The following is a 14862-nucleotide window of genomic DNA, read 5'->3' on the forward strand; positions in this document are numbered from 1 at the left end:
CACTAATTTTATATTTTAAAATGAATAATACATATTTGCAAGCTAAAGCATGTTTATATTTATATAATTTTTTATTTTAAAATGAATAATACATATTTGCAAGCTGAAGCATGTTTATATTTTATTAATGAAGCTAGTGCAGTAGTGCTACTTAAATATTAATATAATATTTATTTATTTTATTATTAAAAATAATATTAAATTAAATATTTAATATTTAAATATAAGTTCCGCCTCCGCCATTTTCGGGTCCTGGATCCGCCACTGTAATCATGAGTGTTAATTAATACTCCATCCATCCGTCCAATGATTTTTAAATTAATTATTTCATTAAAACAATTGGAGTTTTGTAGCATCGGCAGTTTTAATAAATTAAAACCAAGGAGTTTTATATACTTCATGTCCTAATATGATACCTATATTATTTTTGTTTGTACTAAAGAAGGTGATTTATTTCTTACTATATTTACTTTATTTCATTTTGTTCCCTTTTCTTTTAAAAAATAAAACTATATAAAATTCTTTGTCATCCAAAAAAATGTCATTTTACCTGTAAAGAAGAATATATGAGAGTATTAGTTATAGTCCATGGTGCAAACTACAACGTGATAGCATTATGGTACAAAAAAAAACAAGAAGAATATATGGGAGTATTTAGTTGCTATTGAACCACAAATAATAAATTAACCGGTGTTTTCATCTACTAAACCAGTTTATAGTTGTTCATAATATGGTCACATAGATGCATCCTATTAAAAAACAAAACACTATTATATCAGAGCTGCATTTATTGAAAAGCTAAAGCTAATGGCTAATTAAAAATTAACGGCTTGTGGTTAAACTTTTTTTTTATCATTTTTTCACGGATTAATTTAGGGTTTAATTATAAATTTCTTAAATTCATGCACCCTTGTTGCATGCTTAATCTTAACCATTAACTTTTTGGGCCTTTTTCATTTTAGCTTGGGCCTCGAATAAACTTAGCCTTTTCTTTTTGAAAATTTTGTGCAAGTTTTATTGATCTCATTATGATTTTATTAATTTTCAATAAAGGTGATTTAACTCATACATACATTTGGACTCAACCTTCCTTTTTTTTTGGATCAACCACTATTTAAATGCATAATTAAAGAATACGAGTTTAGTTCATTGTAAGGGCTTTTTAATTGACTACACGACTTTGATTAAACATCTGACAGAATGGATAAGTTACTCCTGCATTATGATTTCCACTAACATTATATTATATTATATTATAAGTTATCCCCACCTGTATTACGATTCCCACTCATCATACTATAAGTTATTCACATCACTTTTCTCTCTCAAGCAGAAAGCAGATTGAAATAAAGTTAAAAAGTAAAAGGGAATCATGTGTATTTGTTTATGACTAAATTAATACAATCTCTCTCTCACACCACACTGTCAATTATGGTTTCTTTTGTCCTTAAAAAATTTGTTTTGGGTTCGAAATTATTTTAACGGAAAGAAAAAATAATATATTGGGCCTATATAACTTAACTCATAATCACATTTGGGATCAACCTCCCTTTTCTCTTTGGGCCTCAATTTAACTTACATCATAATTTACTTTATTTCTTTTTTTATCTTATTTTTCTCTACTTAACAAATAAAACTCTATAATTAAAATTCTTTGACATCTAGAAAATGCTATCTTCACTGGGACGGAAGAAGTTAGTATTTAAAACATGTGTCTTCGGAAGAAGTAATTTGGTGGCAAGAGTTGCTGCTAGTTTAAATGATCCTTATTATTTATTATTCGATTTTCATAGTCAGATATGTAACACATGCCTTATAGAGACAAGTAAAAGCAAGCACACAAGCATTACTTCCACATTGTTACATACAATGCGTTGATGAATGGATATTGTTTACAGGGAGAATGGATAAGGCTAGAAACATTTTCCAACTAGCGGTGAAATCCGGCATCAAGCCTGATATTACAAGCTACAATAGTTTGATGAACGGGTACTGTAAAATGGGACGAATTGATGAAGTTTGTCGTCTTTTTACCATGATTCACGCCAATGGGTTAGAGTGCGGTGTGATTTCTTATAACATAATGGTGGAGACTTTATTTCGTCATGGTCGATGTGAAGAGGGCTTGAAGTTGTTCAAAGAGATGGAAGCTCTACAAGTTTATCCAGATACAACAACTTATGGAATCTTGTTACATGGTTTGTTCAATGCTCATCGTATTGATGAAGCATTATCCATGTTATATACCATGGAAAACAAAGGTTGCTTGCCTGATGTTGTGATATATACAATTCTTATTTCTGCCCTTTGTGGAGAAGGGCGGATAGGAGAGGCTAAAAATTTGATGGTGCAAATGGTGATCAAGGGGTGCTTGCCCGATAGTGTGACTTGCAATATTTATGTTCAAGCTCTTCTCAAAAGGAGCAAGATGGACGATGTGATTCTTGTCTTGAAAGAGATGACTGCAAATCATACAAGTTTGGCTTCTGAAATATATTTGCTTTCAGAGCCTCTTCCTCATCACGCACATTCTGCAGATTATCACTAGTGATCCTTTGAGATTCTTTAAACTTTCGAGCTCTTCAATTTGGTAACCCTTCTCTTTGCGCACTGTGAAGTGGGGCAGTGGTTGGAGATTAGTTAATCTCCCAACCTCCGCTGGCAACTTTGTACGAGAATGGATATGAAGATGCCTTAAGTTAAACATACATGGCAGATTCTCTAACGCCCAACATGCTCTTAATGTTTGCAAGTGATGGAGTTCATCAATCCATTTCGGCAACTTTACAATTTCTGCATTTGAAATATCTCAAATGAACCAACTCCCTAATTGAATTGGGAAACTCTTTATAATCACCAATAAGAGTCAGATTATGCAAACCTTTACAGTTTGAGAATACGATACCAGATATTCCACATTCGATGAATAATGGAGATGCTTTAAGTGAAACATGTACTTCAACGTACCATGGCAGTTTTTTTAATTTCCGCATTGTTCTTAATGTTTGCAAGCGATGGAATTCACCAATTCACTTTGGCAAATTTACAATACTTGTATCTGAAATCAAAATCATGTCTTTGAACTCTGCCTTGATTTTCCGATGTTTTCTGTCAAAATTGTTGGTTTAAATCCCTAAATTATCACTCTTTTCTCAATGCTAGTCACCAAGTTCGATGCTTTGCCGCTTATCCCAGGTTTGATTTCAGCTGTATACGTGAGCCCGATGATGCGGTCGATCAATTCCGGAATATGTTGAGAATGCATCCGCCCCCTTCTGTTATCGATTTCACCAAGTTATTGTCTGCTGTGGTCAAGATGAAGCAATACTCACTTGCACTTCACCTGTTCGACGAAATGCTTCGAAGGGGTGCTCCTGTAAATCACTATACCTTGCGTATTGCGATCGATTGCTTCTGCCGACTGAAAAGACCTGATTTTGGGTTTGCCATTTTAGGCAGTTTCTTTAAACGTGGGTATGAGCCTGATGTGGTAACTTTTAACACTCGGGCTTGTATTGGTCAGAAGGATCCCAGAGGCAGCAAAGCTATGTTGGAAGTTGTCTGCGGAGCAACTGTGCAATCCTGATGAACGTGCCTATGGTGCTTTGATTAATGGGTTATGCAAAGCTGGAGGTACTCTTAAGGCGCTTGAATTGCTTAGTCAATTGGAAAAAGGAAGTTGCAAACCTGATGTTTATGCTTACGGCATAGTTATTGATGGTCTATGCAAAGATAGAAAGGTCGACGAAGCCCTCCAACTTTTCTCCACCTTGGGTGAGAAGGGGATTTCACCCGATGTTGCAACATAATAATTGAAGGGTTATGCAATCATAGTAGAGGGAAGGAGGCTGAAGACATGTTAAGGAAGATGATATCGAATAAAGTCCGCCCAGATGTGGTTACTTTTAGTATTTTTGTGGATGCTCTTTGCCGAGAGGGAAGGATGGAAGAGGGCGAGCATATGCTAGTCACTATGAAGCAAATTGATGTTCAACCGAATATTAATGAATTGATAAAGGGATATAGTTTGCTGGGAGAAATGGATAAAGCTAGACACATTTTCCAACTAGCGTTGAAATCCGGCATCAAGCCTGATGTTAGAAGCTACACTAGCTTGATGAACGGGTACTGTAAAATAGGACGAGATGATGAAGTTTGTCGTCTTTTTACCATGATTCACGCCAATGGGTTATAGCGATGTGATTTCTTATAACGTAATGCTGGAGACTTTATTTGGTGATGGTCGATGTGAAGAGGGCTTGAAGTTGTTCAAAGAGATGGAAGCTCTACAAGTTTATCCTGATAGAATTAGGTATGGAATCCTGTTACATGGTTTGTGCAATGCTCATCGTATTGATGAAGCATTTTCCATGTTGCGTGCAATGGAAAACAAAGGCATCTTTCCAGACATAGTTTCTTATAACATCCTCATTGAAGGATTGTGCAAAGATGGTAAACTCAGACAAGCAAGGAATGTGTTTGACGAGCTTCCTTCCAAAAATGTGCAGCCTGATGTTATAGCATATACAAGCCTTATTGCTGCAATGTGCAAAGAAGGGCGGATAGAAGAGGCTAAGGATTTGATGGTGCAAATGGTGAAAAAGGGGTGCTTGCCCAACAGTCTGACTTACAATATTTTTGTTCAAGCTCTTCTCAAAAGGAACATGATTGACGATGCGATTCTTGTCTTGAAAGAGATGACTGCAAGAGGGGGATGCACACTTGGCTCTACCACTTTTACGATGCTGATTGAACCTCTACGAAGGGAGGATAATGATGGTGTTCTATTTGATTTGGTTATGAAACTTTTACCAAAGAAGGTGTAGGTTAATCTAGTTTGGATGATATGTTGTGGTTCATGATACTGATTAACCCTGAAACGTGAACGACCAACTGCAAGTCTCTTGAGTGGAGTAGTTGCTGCTGCATGTTCTTTTCCCACGGAACCGAGATGTGGAAAGAAGAAGCGGAGGGAGGGAGGGAGGTTGGAGATACACATACAGGTACATATGAATTTAATTGTTGTTATATTCATTCATACAGGTACATATGAATTATACTCATAGATTCAGTTTTGTTTAACTAAGACATTTTAGTATTCTTTGAAATCATACAAATCATTGAAATGCTTAGCAAAATTCAGACATAAGATTATCTAAACACATAATCTAAGTTCATTGAAGGTGTATGTTAATCAAGTTTGGATGATATGCCGTGGTACTATTTATTATTATTATTATTATTATTATTTATTTTGGTAAAGTAGTATTTATTATTTTAAGAGTGTAAAAGTTCTTATTTGGATATTTAGATATTGAGTTTAAATGCTTGAATTGTATTTTTTGATCAAAGACACTACTTAGATATTTGAAGAAATGATTACTTGGTTTCTCATTGAAAAGAATTTAACTATTCGCAATCACAGTTGGCGTCTCCAGAGCAGGAGATCTCAATTGCGCGAGGATCTCGTTTATTCCATGGTAGAGGGAAACACGACAAAGTCCTGAAACCAAGAAAGTGAAGGACCAACTGCAAGTCTGTCAAGTGGAGTAGTTGCTGCTGCATGCTGTTTTCCCTCAGAACCGAGATGCGGAAAGACGAAGCAGAGGGATGGAGGGTGGAGATACATACAGGTACATATGATCAGATAAATAGAAGAACATATGTGTAGTATAAGAACACACTCTTAACTTGGATCAGATAAATAGAAGAACACACTCTTTGTAACTAGAAGAATTTGCATATTCTGATTTATATAGTTCTATAGCTTTCCCCTCATTTCCTACCATGTGTTGTTTCTTCAATCCCCACACAACAAAACTTCAATTTTATTAAAAAGAAGACTTAAGATTCAAAAAATGATGTATATGATAAACGATACTAGGATTATGATCATAGAGGATTTTCGTTTTTACTGTGTTGTATATTCATTGTCTAACACTCCTCTTAAATAGAGGTTGAATACATTTGTACAAGGAAGGTTTCCGTAATAGAATCAATCTATTCTACTACAATTATGCTTCTAATCTTCTAGATTGATTCCACAAATCATTCTAATTGATTTCCCAAAATCTTTCCATTCTAACACTCCCCCTCAAGCTGAGTAGTGGGGTCACCAATACTTAGCTTGCTCAACGCGTCTTCAAAATTCCTAGAACTGACTGCCTTGGTGAGAATGTCTGCCAACTGATCCTCTGACCTCACAAATGGAAATTCCACGATTCCTTTCTCAATTTTCTCCTTGATGAAGTGTCTGTCGACTTCCACATGTTTGGTTCGGTCGTGTTGCACTGGATTTTCTGCAATGCTTATTGCCGCCTTATTGTCGCAATACAGTTGGCTTTTCTGTGGTTGAAAGCCAATTTCCGTCATCAACCTCCTTAGCCAGAGTAACTCCGTCAACCCACTTTTGATTCCTCTGAACTCTGCCTCCGCACTGGATAGTGCCACTACCTTCTGTTTCTTGCTTCTCCAAGTCACTAAGTTTCCTCCAACAAATGTGAAGTAACCGGAGGTGGATCGTCTATCTACTGGATTGCCGGCCCAGTCCGCATCTGTATACCCACTTATCCCTAGATGTCCTTCCTTCTTGAACAACACTCCATGACCAATGGTTCCTTTCAAGTACTTCACGATTCTCAGCGCGGCTTCCATATGGTCAGTTTGTGGCAAGTGCATGAACTGACTTACAATTCCAACTGCGTAGGCGATATCTGGTCTAGTATGGGAGAGATAAATAAGCTTCCCAACTAAACGCTGATACCTACCACGATCCGCCAGCTCAGCACCTTCCACAATCCTCAGCCCATGATTCACTCCAATCGGTGTGTCAGGAGGCTTGCAATCTAGTAGTCCAGTTTCAGCAAGAATGTCAAGAATGTACTTCTTCTGCCTCAGAAAAATTCCTCCTTTGGATCTCAACACCTCGATCCCTAAGAAGTATTTGAGGTCTCCCAGATCTTTCATCTCGAATTCTTTAAACAATCTATCCCTCAACTTCTTGATTTCTTCTGCATCATTACCAGTAATAATCATATCATCTACGTAAATGATCAGACATGTTACTTTACCTTCTTGCCTTTTGATGAACAATGTGTGGTCCGAATGACTCTGGTGGAATCCATACGAAACCATAGCATCGGTGAATCTCCCGAACCATACTCTCGGTGACTGTTTCAACCCATACAAGGTCTTCTTCAAATGGCAGACTTCTCCCTTTTCAAATCCCTGCGTGAATCCCGGTGGTGCCTCCATATATACCCTCTTCTTCAATTCCCCATGCAGGAAGGCGTTCGTGACGTCGAACTGGTAAAGAGGCCAATCCTGATTAGCGGCAATCGAAAGAAGAACTCTTATTGTATTCATTTTTGCGACTGGCGAAAAGGTTTCTGCGTAGTCCACCCCATATGTCTGAGTATATCCCTTTGCTACCAGTCGTGCTTTATACCTTTCAATGGATCCGTCTGGTCTCCTCTTAATCGTGAACACCCATCTGCATCCGATTGGCCTCACTCCCTCTGGTAACTTACTCTTATCCCAGGTCTGGTTTCGAGCTAGTGCATCCATTTCTTTCTGCATGGCTGCTCTCCAGTGTTTGTGCCTCATAGCTTCCTCTGCTGAATATGGTATCTCTTCCTCTTCACATAGTGCAGTTTCAAATGCTCGTGCCATCTTCGACAAATGACTGGTGGCACTATTTGCTATCGCGTAACGGGTGTTTTTGCCAATTTTTTCTGGGGAGTACCTTTTTGGCGGAACTCCTCTATTCGTTCGGGGTGGCAATATGTACCGCCCGGTATCTTCATCAACTGTGGCCTCCTCTGCTATGGAGATGCTGTTGCTAACTCTATGCGACTCATCTCCCCCTGCTTCATTACTACCAGCAACAGGCGAACTATCACAGTTAACAGTATCGGTCTCAGGGAGAGTACTTACATTGGATATCAGGGGAGGAACTTGATCCGGGGCACTGAGTTGGCTGGGCTGTTCCACTGAGACCTGCTCGGTAGTTCCGACAACCTTCTCGGGTAGGTCCGCAGTGAGATAGCTTGGTAATGGCAACCAACTTAGTGGGTCACTATTTCTGTTCTCCCCCTCTCTCTTATCACTCTCCCCCTGACCACTAAGATGGTGGAAAAAATATTCTGATTCCAAGAAATTACAATTCATCGTGACATGAATTCGTTTGGCTTTAGGGTCATAGCAACGATACCCCTTTTGGTTTATCCCATACCCAACAAAGACACATTTCACAGCACACGGCGAGAGTTTGGTCCGTTCGTGTTTCGGGATATGGACAAAAACTGAGCTCCCAAAGATCCTAGGTCGAAGGGTCAAGGCTTGTGGGATTTTAGCTTGTTTTGAGAGGACTTCAAGAGGGGTTTTAAACTCCAAGGTTCGTGTAGGCAAACGATTTACTAGGTAGGCTGCAGTGGCTAGGGCTTCGGGCCAGAAATGTTTTGGTGTTTGGGATTCAATAAGCATTGCCCTGGTCATTTCAAGGAGGATACGGTTTTTCCTTTCAGCCACACCGTTTTGTTCTGGTGTGTGAGGACAGGTGGTTTGGTGAAGAATCCCATTATCCCTACAGAAGGCCCTCATACCTAAGTTGACAAATTCCCCCCCATTGTCGGACCGAAGAGTTTGGATATTCTTTTGGTACTGGGTTTTCACAAGTTTACAGAAGTGTATAAAATGAGACATGACTTCGGATTTTTGCTTCATAAAATAAACCCATACCATACGAGTGCAATCATCCACAAAAAGTAAGAAATATCGAAATCCTTGACCCCCCACCACTGGTGCGGGTCCCCATATATCAGAATGCACCAAAGAAAACAACGTCTCAACCCGTGTGTTACTTAACTGGTAGGATTGTCTACGGCTTTTAGCCAAAATACAGGTTTCACAATGCAACTTCTGGGAAAAACTGGGAAATAACAAATTTAAATAACTTGCAGAAGGATGACCTAGGCGACGATGCCACAACCAAGCCTCTCGATTTGCAGACCCGTGAGTCAGTAACGCGGTTCCTTTTTGAGCTATCTCGTCGACGTAGTACAACCCGTCCTTCTCAGTGCCACGTCCAATAATCTCCTTCGTCCTGATATCCTGCAGTAGACAAAAATTGGGCTGCATTAGTAAGGAGCAATTAAGTTCCCGGGTGACATGGCTAATTGACAACAGTTTATGTGATAGAGATGGGACATAGAGACAGTTCGACAATTTTAATGTCGATGATATGTTTACTGTCCCGGCCCCTTCAACATTTGACACTTCTCCACTGGCTGTTTGAACATATGCCCTTCCCGGTTTCGTGGGTTCAGTGATGTCGGAGGCATCATAGGTCATTGTATCCGTTGCTCCACAATCAAAGATCCACCTATCATTTCTTTCCTCACAAGAAGATACCGCACACGCAATTGATAAATTCCCGAGTATTTCAAAACGATTTTTACAAGAAACACCATCCCCTTTTTGACAAATTGGGGCAGAATTCATATTTTTGAAAATATTGGGGTTGGTTTGCATCGTTTGTATAGTTGAGGGGTCCGGAGGTAAGAAATGGGGTGCAAGATAGGGTTTCTGAAATGTGGAGGGGCTTGATTGCAAAAATGCATCAAACCCTAATTTACCTCTTGCAACCGCCGCTTCCTCATTTGCCCTGCTTGCCAAATTTGCGCTAGCTATTCCTCCTCCGTTCACCTCCTCGGTCGATCGCCGGTCGCCGCTGTTGCCTCGGGTTGATGCGGCCTCGGTGTTGCCCCCGAAGGCGACGGGCGTTCCGTCTCCAGCCACTGATACGGCTGCACGACCGCCGCCTCTGCTTGGCGCCGGTTGTCCTCCTCTGTTAGAGTTCGGTGGCGGTGGCCGGCCGTACTTGGCTTCCCACCATTCTGGAAAACCTACCACCTCGAAGCAGGTCTCCTTGGTGTGCTTCTTCCGGCCACATACGGAACACACCATTCTTGATTTGTCTTCCTCTGCTCGTCGATTCCAGCCACTGCTGCCGCCGCCGCTCCTTTGTGGTTGAGGGGGTCTACTTCGCACCGCTAGGCCGGCACCCACCCCCTGCAGTGTATTCTTCTCTTCGGGTTGAAGGACGCTCATCCTTGCATCCTCCCTCCTTATTGTGGCATACGCTTCATCCAACGAGGGAAACGGTTCCATCTTGAGAATTTCTCTCTTCGTATTTTCATACTTGTCGTCTAGGGCAGTGAGTAATTGGTACACCCTATCTTCTTGTGTACACTTGTCGTAGATCTCAATATCCTCCTGATGCTTCATCGGATTTGGTGATTTTTGGTTGATTGCTAGCCATAGTTCTTGTAATTGAGTCCATATCTCCTCTAATGTTTCTCCTTTCTGTTTCAGAGTGGTGGCTCGGCGGCGGAGGTCGTAGACTTGTATTCTATCCCCGCCGCTGGAGTAAGTTACGGCTAGGCTCTTCCATACTTCCCTGGTTGTTGCGTGCTTGGATATTCGGCTTACTATCTTTGGTTCCATGTTTTGAACCAACCACGTGAAGACACAATGGTCCGCCTGTTGCCACCGTGCAAAGGCCGGATCTGTCTTCGTTGGAGGAGAAGGATGCCCGGTGAGGTGGGAAATCATTCCCCTGCCACTGATGGCTCTCTCCATCAACACGACCCACAACGAATAGTTTTCGTTGTTCAGTTTGTAGCCGATATCCAACGATTTGGTATCCACCACGATCTCCGGTGGTGGGATATGTTGTTTGTTGGTCGCATCTGCTGTGTTCGTCATGGCAAAACTGTTGCGCATGAAGTTTGCAAACATCCTTGCAAACTCTTCTGTCTCCTGTCTGTCGGTAACTTTGGTTTCATCGGATTCTGACATCCTTTTGCCCTTTTTTTCACAGGTTTTGGTTACAATTGGTCGGGAAAGGTATAGACGATGATGAGATTTCTCTGAGTCACAGGAAGAAATCCCGCTCTGGTACCATGATAAACGATACTAGGATTATGATCATAGAGGATTTTCGTTTTTACTGTGTTGTATATTCATTGTCTAACACTCCTCTTAAATAGAGGTTGAATACATTTGTACAAGGAAGGTTTCCGTAATAGAATCAATCTATTCTACTACAATTATGCTTCTAATCTTCTAGATTGATTCCACAAATCATTCTAATTGATTTCCCAAAATCTTTCCATTCTAACAGTATACTTAATATTTATGGGGAATATCCAACACTAGGATACTCATGGTCTTCTTCTCTGGGCTGTTGAAATTGGAATAGCGACCGCGAAGACTAGGATGCTCGCACAGGATGGCATGCCCCGTATAAACCATATAATGCCAATATTTCTAATTTGATTCATCTAAGATTGGTTTTATCTTAAAATTTTTACAACTTGGTAGTTCTGGAAATACATGTAAAACCGAAGGCTACCTATAAAAAACAGAGAGCCATAGCTTCACTAAACTCTTTTCTGCAACGGAATATGATAATTACTTGCTACAACATTCAAACGGCTAACTGCCTCTAACTACTTTCTGTTATTCATTTCCATTGTATATCCTTCCTCTTCTGATAATTTCTTATTTGTTTGTTTGTAACTACTAATCTAATATTTATATTAACAAATCGTTTTGGAGTGTAAAAGTTATTATCTAGTTGTCAAACCTATGTGTTTTGATATTCAGTTTAAATGCTTGAATTCTATGGCTTTCCCCTCATTTCCTACCATGAGTTGTTCCTTCATTTCCTACGTATGTAATTTAGTGAGGTGCTTCAATGCATCCACAGAGGGCAGACGCTTCAATATAGTGAGATAGACATAATAGAGATGAAGAATGGTTGTGATACTTGTGAATGATGTGCAATCACACTGTCAATTATTTGTACCCTGATGAGTGACTCAAAGTGTGTCGAAGCCCAAACAACCAATACCCGAGTAACTCCATCATCTGTGTGGAAGGTGGAGAAGAACCTGCTCGTGCGAGAAACGTGAGTACAAGATGCTATAGATAGCTTCCTTGATCTCAACGATGACCCTAGCTGCATCCCATGCTTTCCCATCAAAGATAATTTTGTTCCGCGTCCTCCAAATGATCTCAAATGATTACACTCCTAATCGTCGTCGATCTTCTCGCAATGCTAAGTCAAAGCATGATCAATCCCCAAACTGGCCATGTCTTCGAGCACTTGAAGAAGAGATGGTCTGCTGATTACTCCTCCCGTCGGCAAAGCTGACATGTAGGGTCCAAGTTCTCAAAGAAGTAAAGATGATCTCGTGTGGAAAGGTGTCCTCGAAGTGCGAGCCAAGTAATGAACGAGTACTTAGGAGGGACAACGTCCTTCTATACATATTTAGCCCAGGATTGTCTCTCACCTCTCGGCCTAAACCACTCATACGCCTCATGAACCCTTTTTTCCGCGAACCAAGTGCTCCAGAGTGTTGTGGTCTCGTCTCTAATGCATCTGTCCAACATCTCATCCCGGATGGATAAGAGCTTCTTGATGAGCATGGAATCATTCTTCTTGTGTGCCGTCCACTCCCAGATCGAATCATCTGCATGAATCCATCGGATCCAGAGGGAGTCCTTCTGTGAGTGAATGTTCCAGAGGATCTTGGCATGGAGCGCCGAATTCCAAGCATTGAGGTTCTTGATTCCCAAACCTGCTTCCTTCTTTGGCTTGCAGACATCATCCCAAGCAACTTGACCGTACTTCTTTCCCCAAAGGAAAGAACGAGCAATACCAATGAGCTTCTCAATGACTGTCCCTGGAATCAGAAAGGCTTGGAACCAGTATGATTCCACGCCCTACAAGACAGAAGTAATCAGTTCCAAATGCCCTGCAAAAGAAAGAGTCTTGCTTGGCCATTTTTTTTTATCTTGTCCATCAGGTTGTCGATCAATTGGTCGTAGCCTGAGGTAGCAAGTCTCTTTGATGCAAGGGGAATGCCCAAGTATTTGATAGGGAGGGTGCCTTCTGGGAAGCCAAACACTTGCATCAAGGTCTCATTGGGAACTTTGATGGTGCCTGCAATAAACATGTTAGACTTGCTCTGGTTGATCCCAAGCCCTGAACATGCCGAAAACTCCTTCATGGTTTCTGTCAAAATCTGCATAGAAATCAAGTCTCTCCTGCCGAATAGAAGGAGGTCATCTGCAAAAGCAAGGTGAGTAATGCCCGCTCGCTCGCATTTATTATGGAAATGGAAATCCCTAATAGTGCGAGAAAGGAGCAAACGAGATAGATATTCCATGCATAAAATGAACAAAGAAGGGGACATGAGGTCACTCTACCTAAGACCCCTTTTACCTATGAAGTAGCCATGGTGGCTACCATTCACCGTGATCGTGTACGAAGGTGAAGTGACTGATGTGTATTTTAGAGTCTGAAATTCAGTTGACACAGTTAAACTTAATAACACACAAGTTTATAAATTAACTCTAAATTACAACCTTTCTGCAAGAGTACAAATGTAGTTGCAGTAAAAGAGTGTCGATCCACAGACATGTAAAATTGTTTAAACTTACTAAAACATAAAAACATAACAAAGGTTTGATTTTTGGTTTTGAAAGATGTTTACAAAATTAAAACAAATGAATAAAAACAGAAGGATTTCACAAACGGAAAGACATGTCACTCCAAGTTGCTCATTTGACTTGAATCATTCTACACCTACATCAAAAGCACATAATTTGGGATTAATTAATCAACCTAATAGCGTGCACTGAACATGTTTGCGACGTATAGTTCACAGTCAACTAAACACTTGTTCCACGAACTAACTTTCAAAGATATTAAATTCTTGCGGAAGCGTGGAATAAAAGATCATTACCTAATCCGTTGTCAAATTATCCTCTGAACAATTCAAATTCAACAACACATCAATTAATTAGTCCATCCAAGTCTATGTTGAAGAGACGATAAACAAGGATTAAACATCAATAACGATAGAGGCCTCTAAAGTGATAGAATCTAATATTAAACATATCAACGACGTCAAAAAGTGAATTCAAAGGTGTAGATACATTCAAACAAGTCTAAATCACAACTTGGAGCAGCATTGAGAGTATAGCCTAAACACATGGTAAAAATCACAATGAAAACCATAGGAAGCATGCCCTCGTTGAGTGAAATGGAGATTTGGAGATGGTTCGTCGGAATGTTGGCTGTAATTTCATCATTCTCTTCTTCCTCCTCTCTTTCTCTCTTTTTCCCTCTCTCTTTTCGTCCAAGGAAGTCTCCATCTCCCAAAAAAACTGCTCCAAAACGTATTTGAAACTGAAATTCAGCAGTTTTCCGAGAACAACGCCCGACCCGGGCAAAATGGTGCCAACCCGGGCGAAAACGATGCAAACCCGGGCGTTTTGTTGGTCAAAAACGCCCGACCCGGGCGGTTTTGCAAGCGTTCATCAAATGGCCATAACTTCTTCATCCGAGCTCCGATTGAGGCGTACAAGGTACCAACGCGAAGCTATTTCAAAGACGAAGATAATGGTGGTAAGATAAAAGAATTTGAACATTGTCTTGATAGGCAACGGACAGCCTAAATCAGACCCCAGATCCGGTCTGGCACATTTCTTCACTCCAATGTACATCTATCAACTAATATACAATAATTAAACTTTAATGATCAATTGATAGATGATTTAAATACACAAAATAGGAGAAAACTTAGAGTAGAAATTGCATTATTTGATTTACATCATTGACGCACTCCATGATCAGGTGAACGAAAGAAGGGTGGAAGTTGAGGCCTTGGAGCACGCCCCTCAAGAAACTCTAGTCGACTGTGTCATAGGCTTTCCGGAGATCAATCTTGACAGTGCACCGAGGTGGTCCTCTCTTAACTGTGTAACCTCTCATAATCTCCTCTGCGA

At 40.3% G+C, this 14862-nt stretch overlaps 2 protein-coding genes and 1 pseudogene across 2 annotated transcripts; 2 read left to right on the forward strand and 1 right to left on the reverse strand.

The window, feature by feature from the left end:
• Positions 1-1903: 1903 nt before the first annotated feature.
• Positions 1904-2548, forward strand: LOC121776974 (pentatricopeptide repeat-containing protein At3g22470, mitochondrial-like). The gene has a single exon (XM_042174108.1). The coding sequence runs from the start codon at positions 1904-1906 to the stop codon at positions 2546-2548; it is 645 nt and encodes a 214-aa protein (XP_042030042.1).
• Positions 2549-3235: 687 nt separating this feature from the next.
• LOC121777556 lies at positions 3236-4945 on the forward strand (annotated as a pseudogene).
• A 7179-nt stretch (positions 4946-12124) lies between these two features.
• On the reverse strand, positions 12125-13079 carry LOC121776975. The gene is made up of 3 exons (XM_042174110.1): positions 12846-13079; positions 12360-12792; positions 12125-12216 (listed from the first exon to the last, which is right to left on the reverse strand). The coding sequence occupies exons 1-3, from the start codon at positions 13077-13079 to the stop codon at positions 12125-12127; spliced, it is 759 nt and encodes a 252-aa protein (XP_042030044.1).
• Positions 13080-14862: the final 1783 nt, after the last annotated feature.

This window comes from Salvia splendens, chromosome 18 (assembly GCF_004379255.2).
Source record: "Salvia splendens isolate huo1 chromosome 18, SspV2, whole genome shotgun sequence".
Classification (NCBI taxonomy): Eukaryota; Viridiplantae; Streptophyta; class Magnoliopsida; order Lamiales; family Lamiaceae; genus Salvia; species Salvia splendens.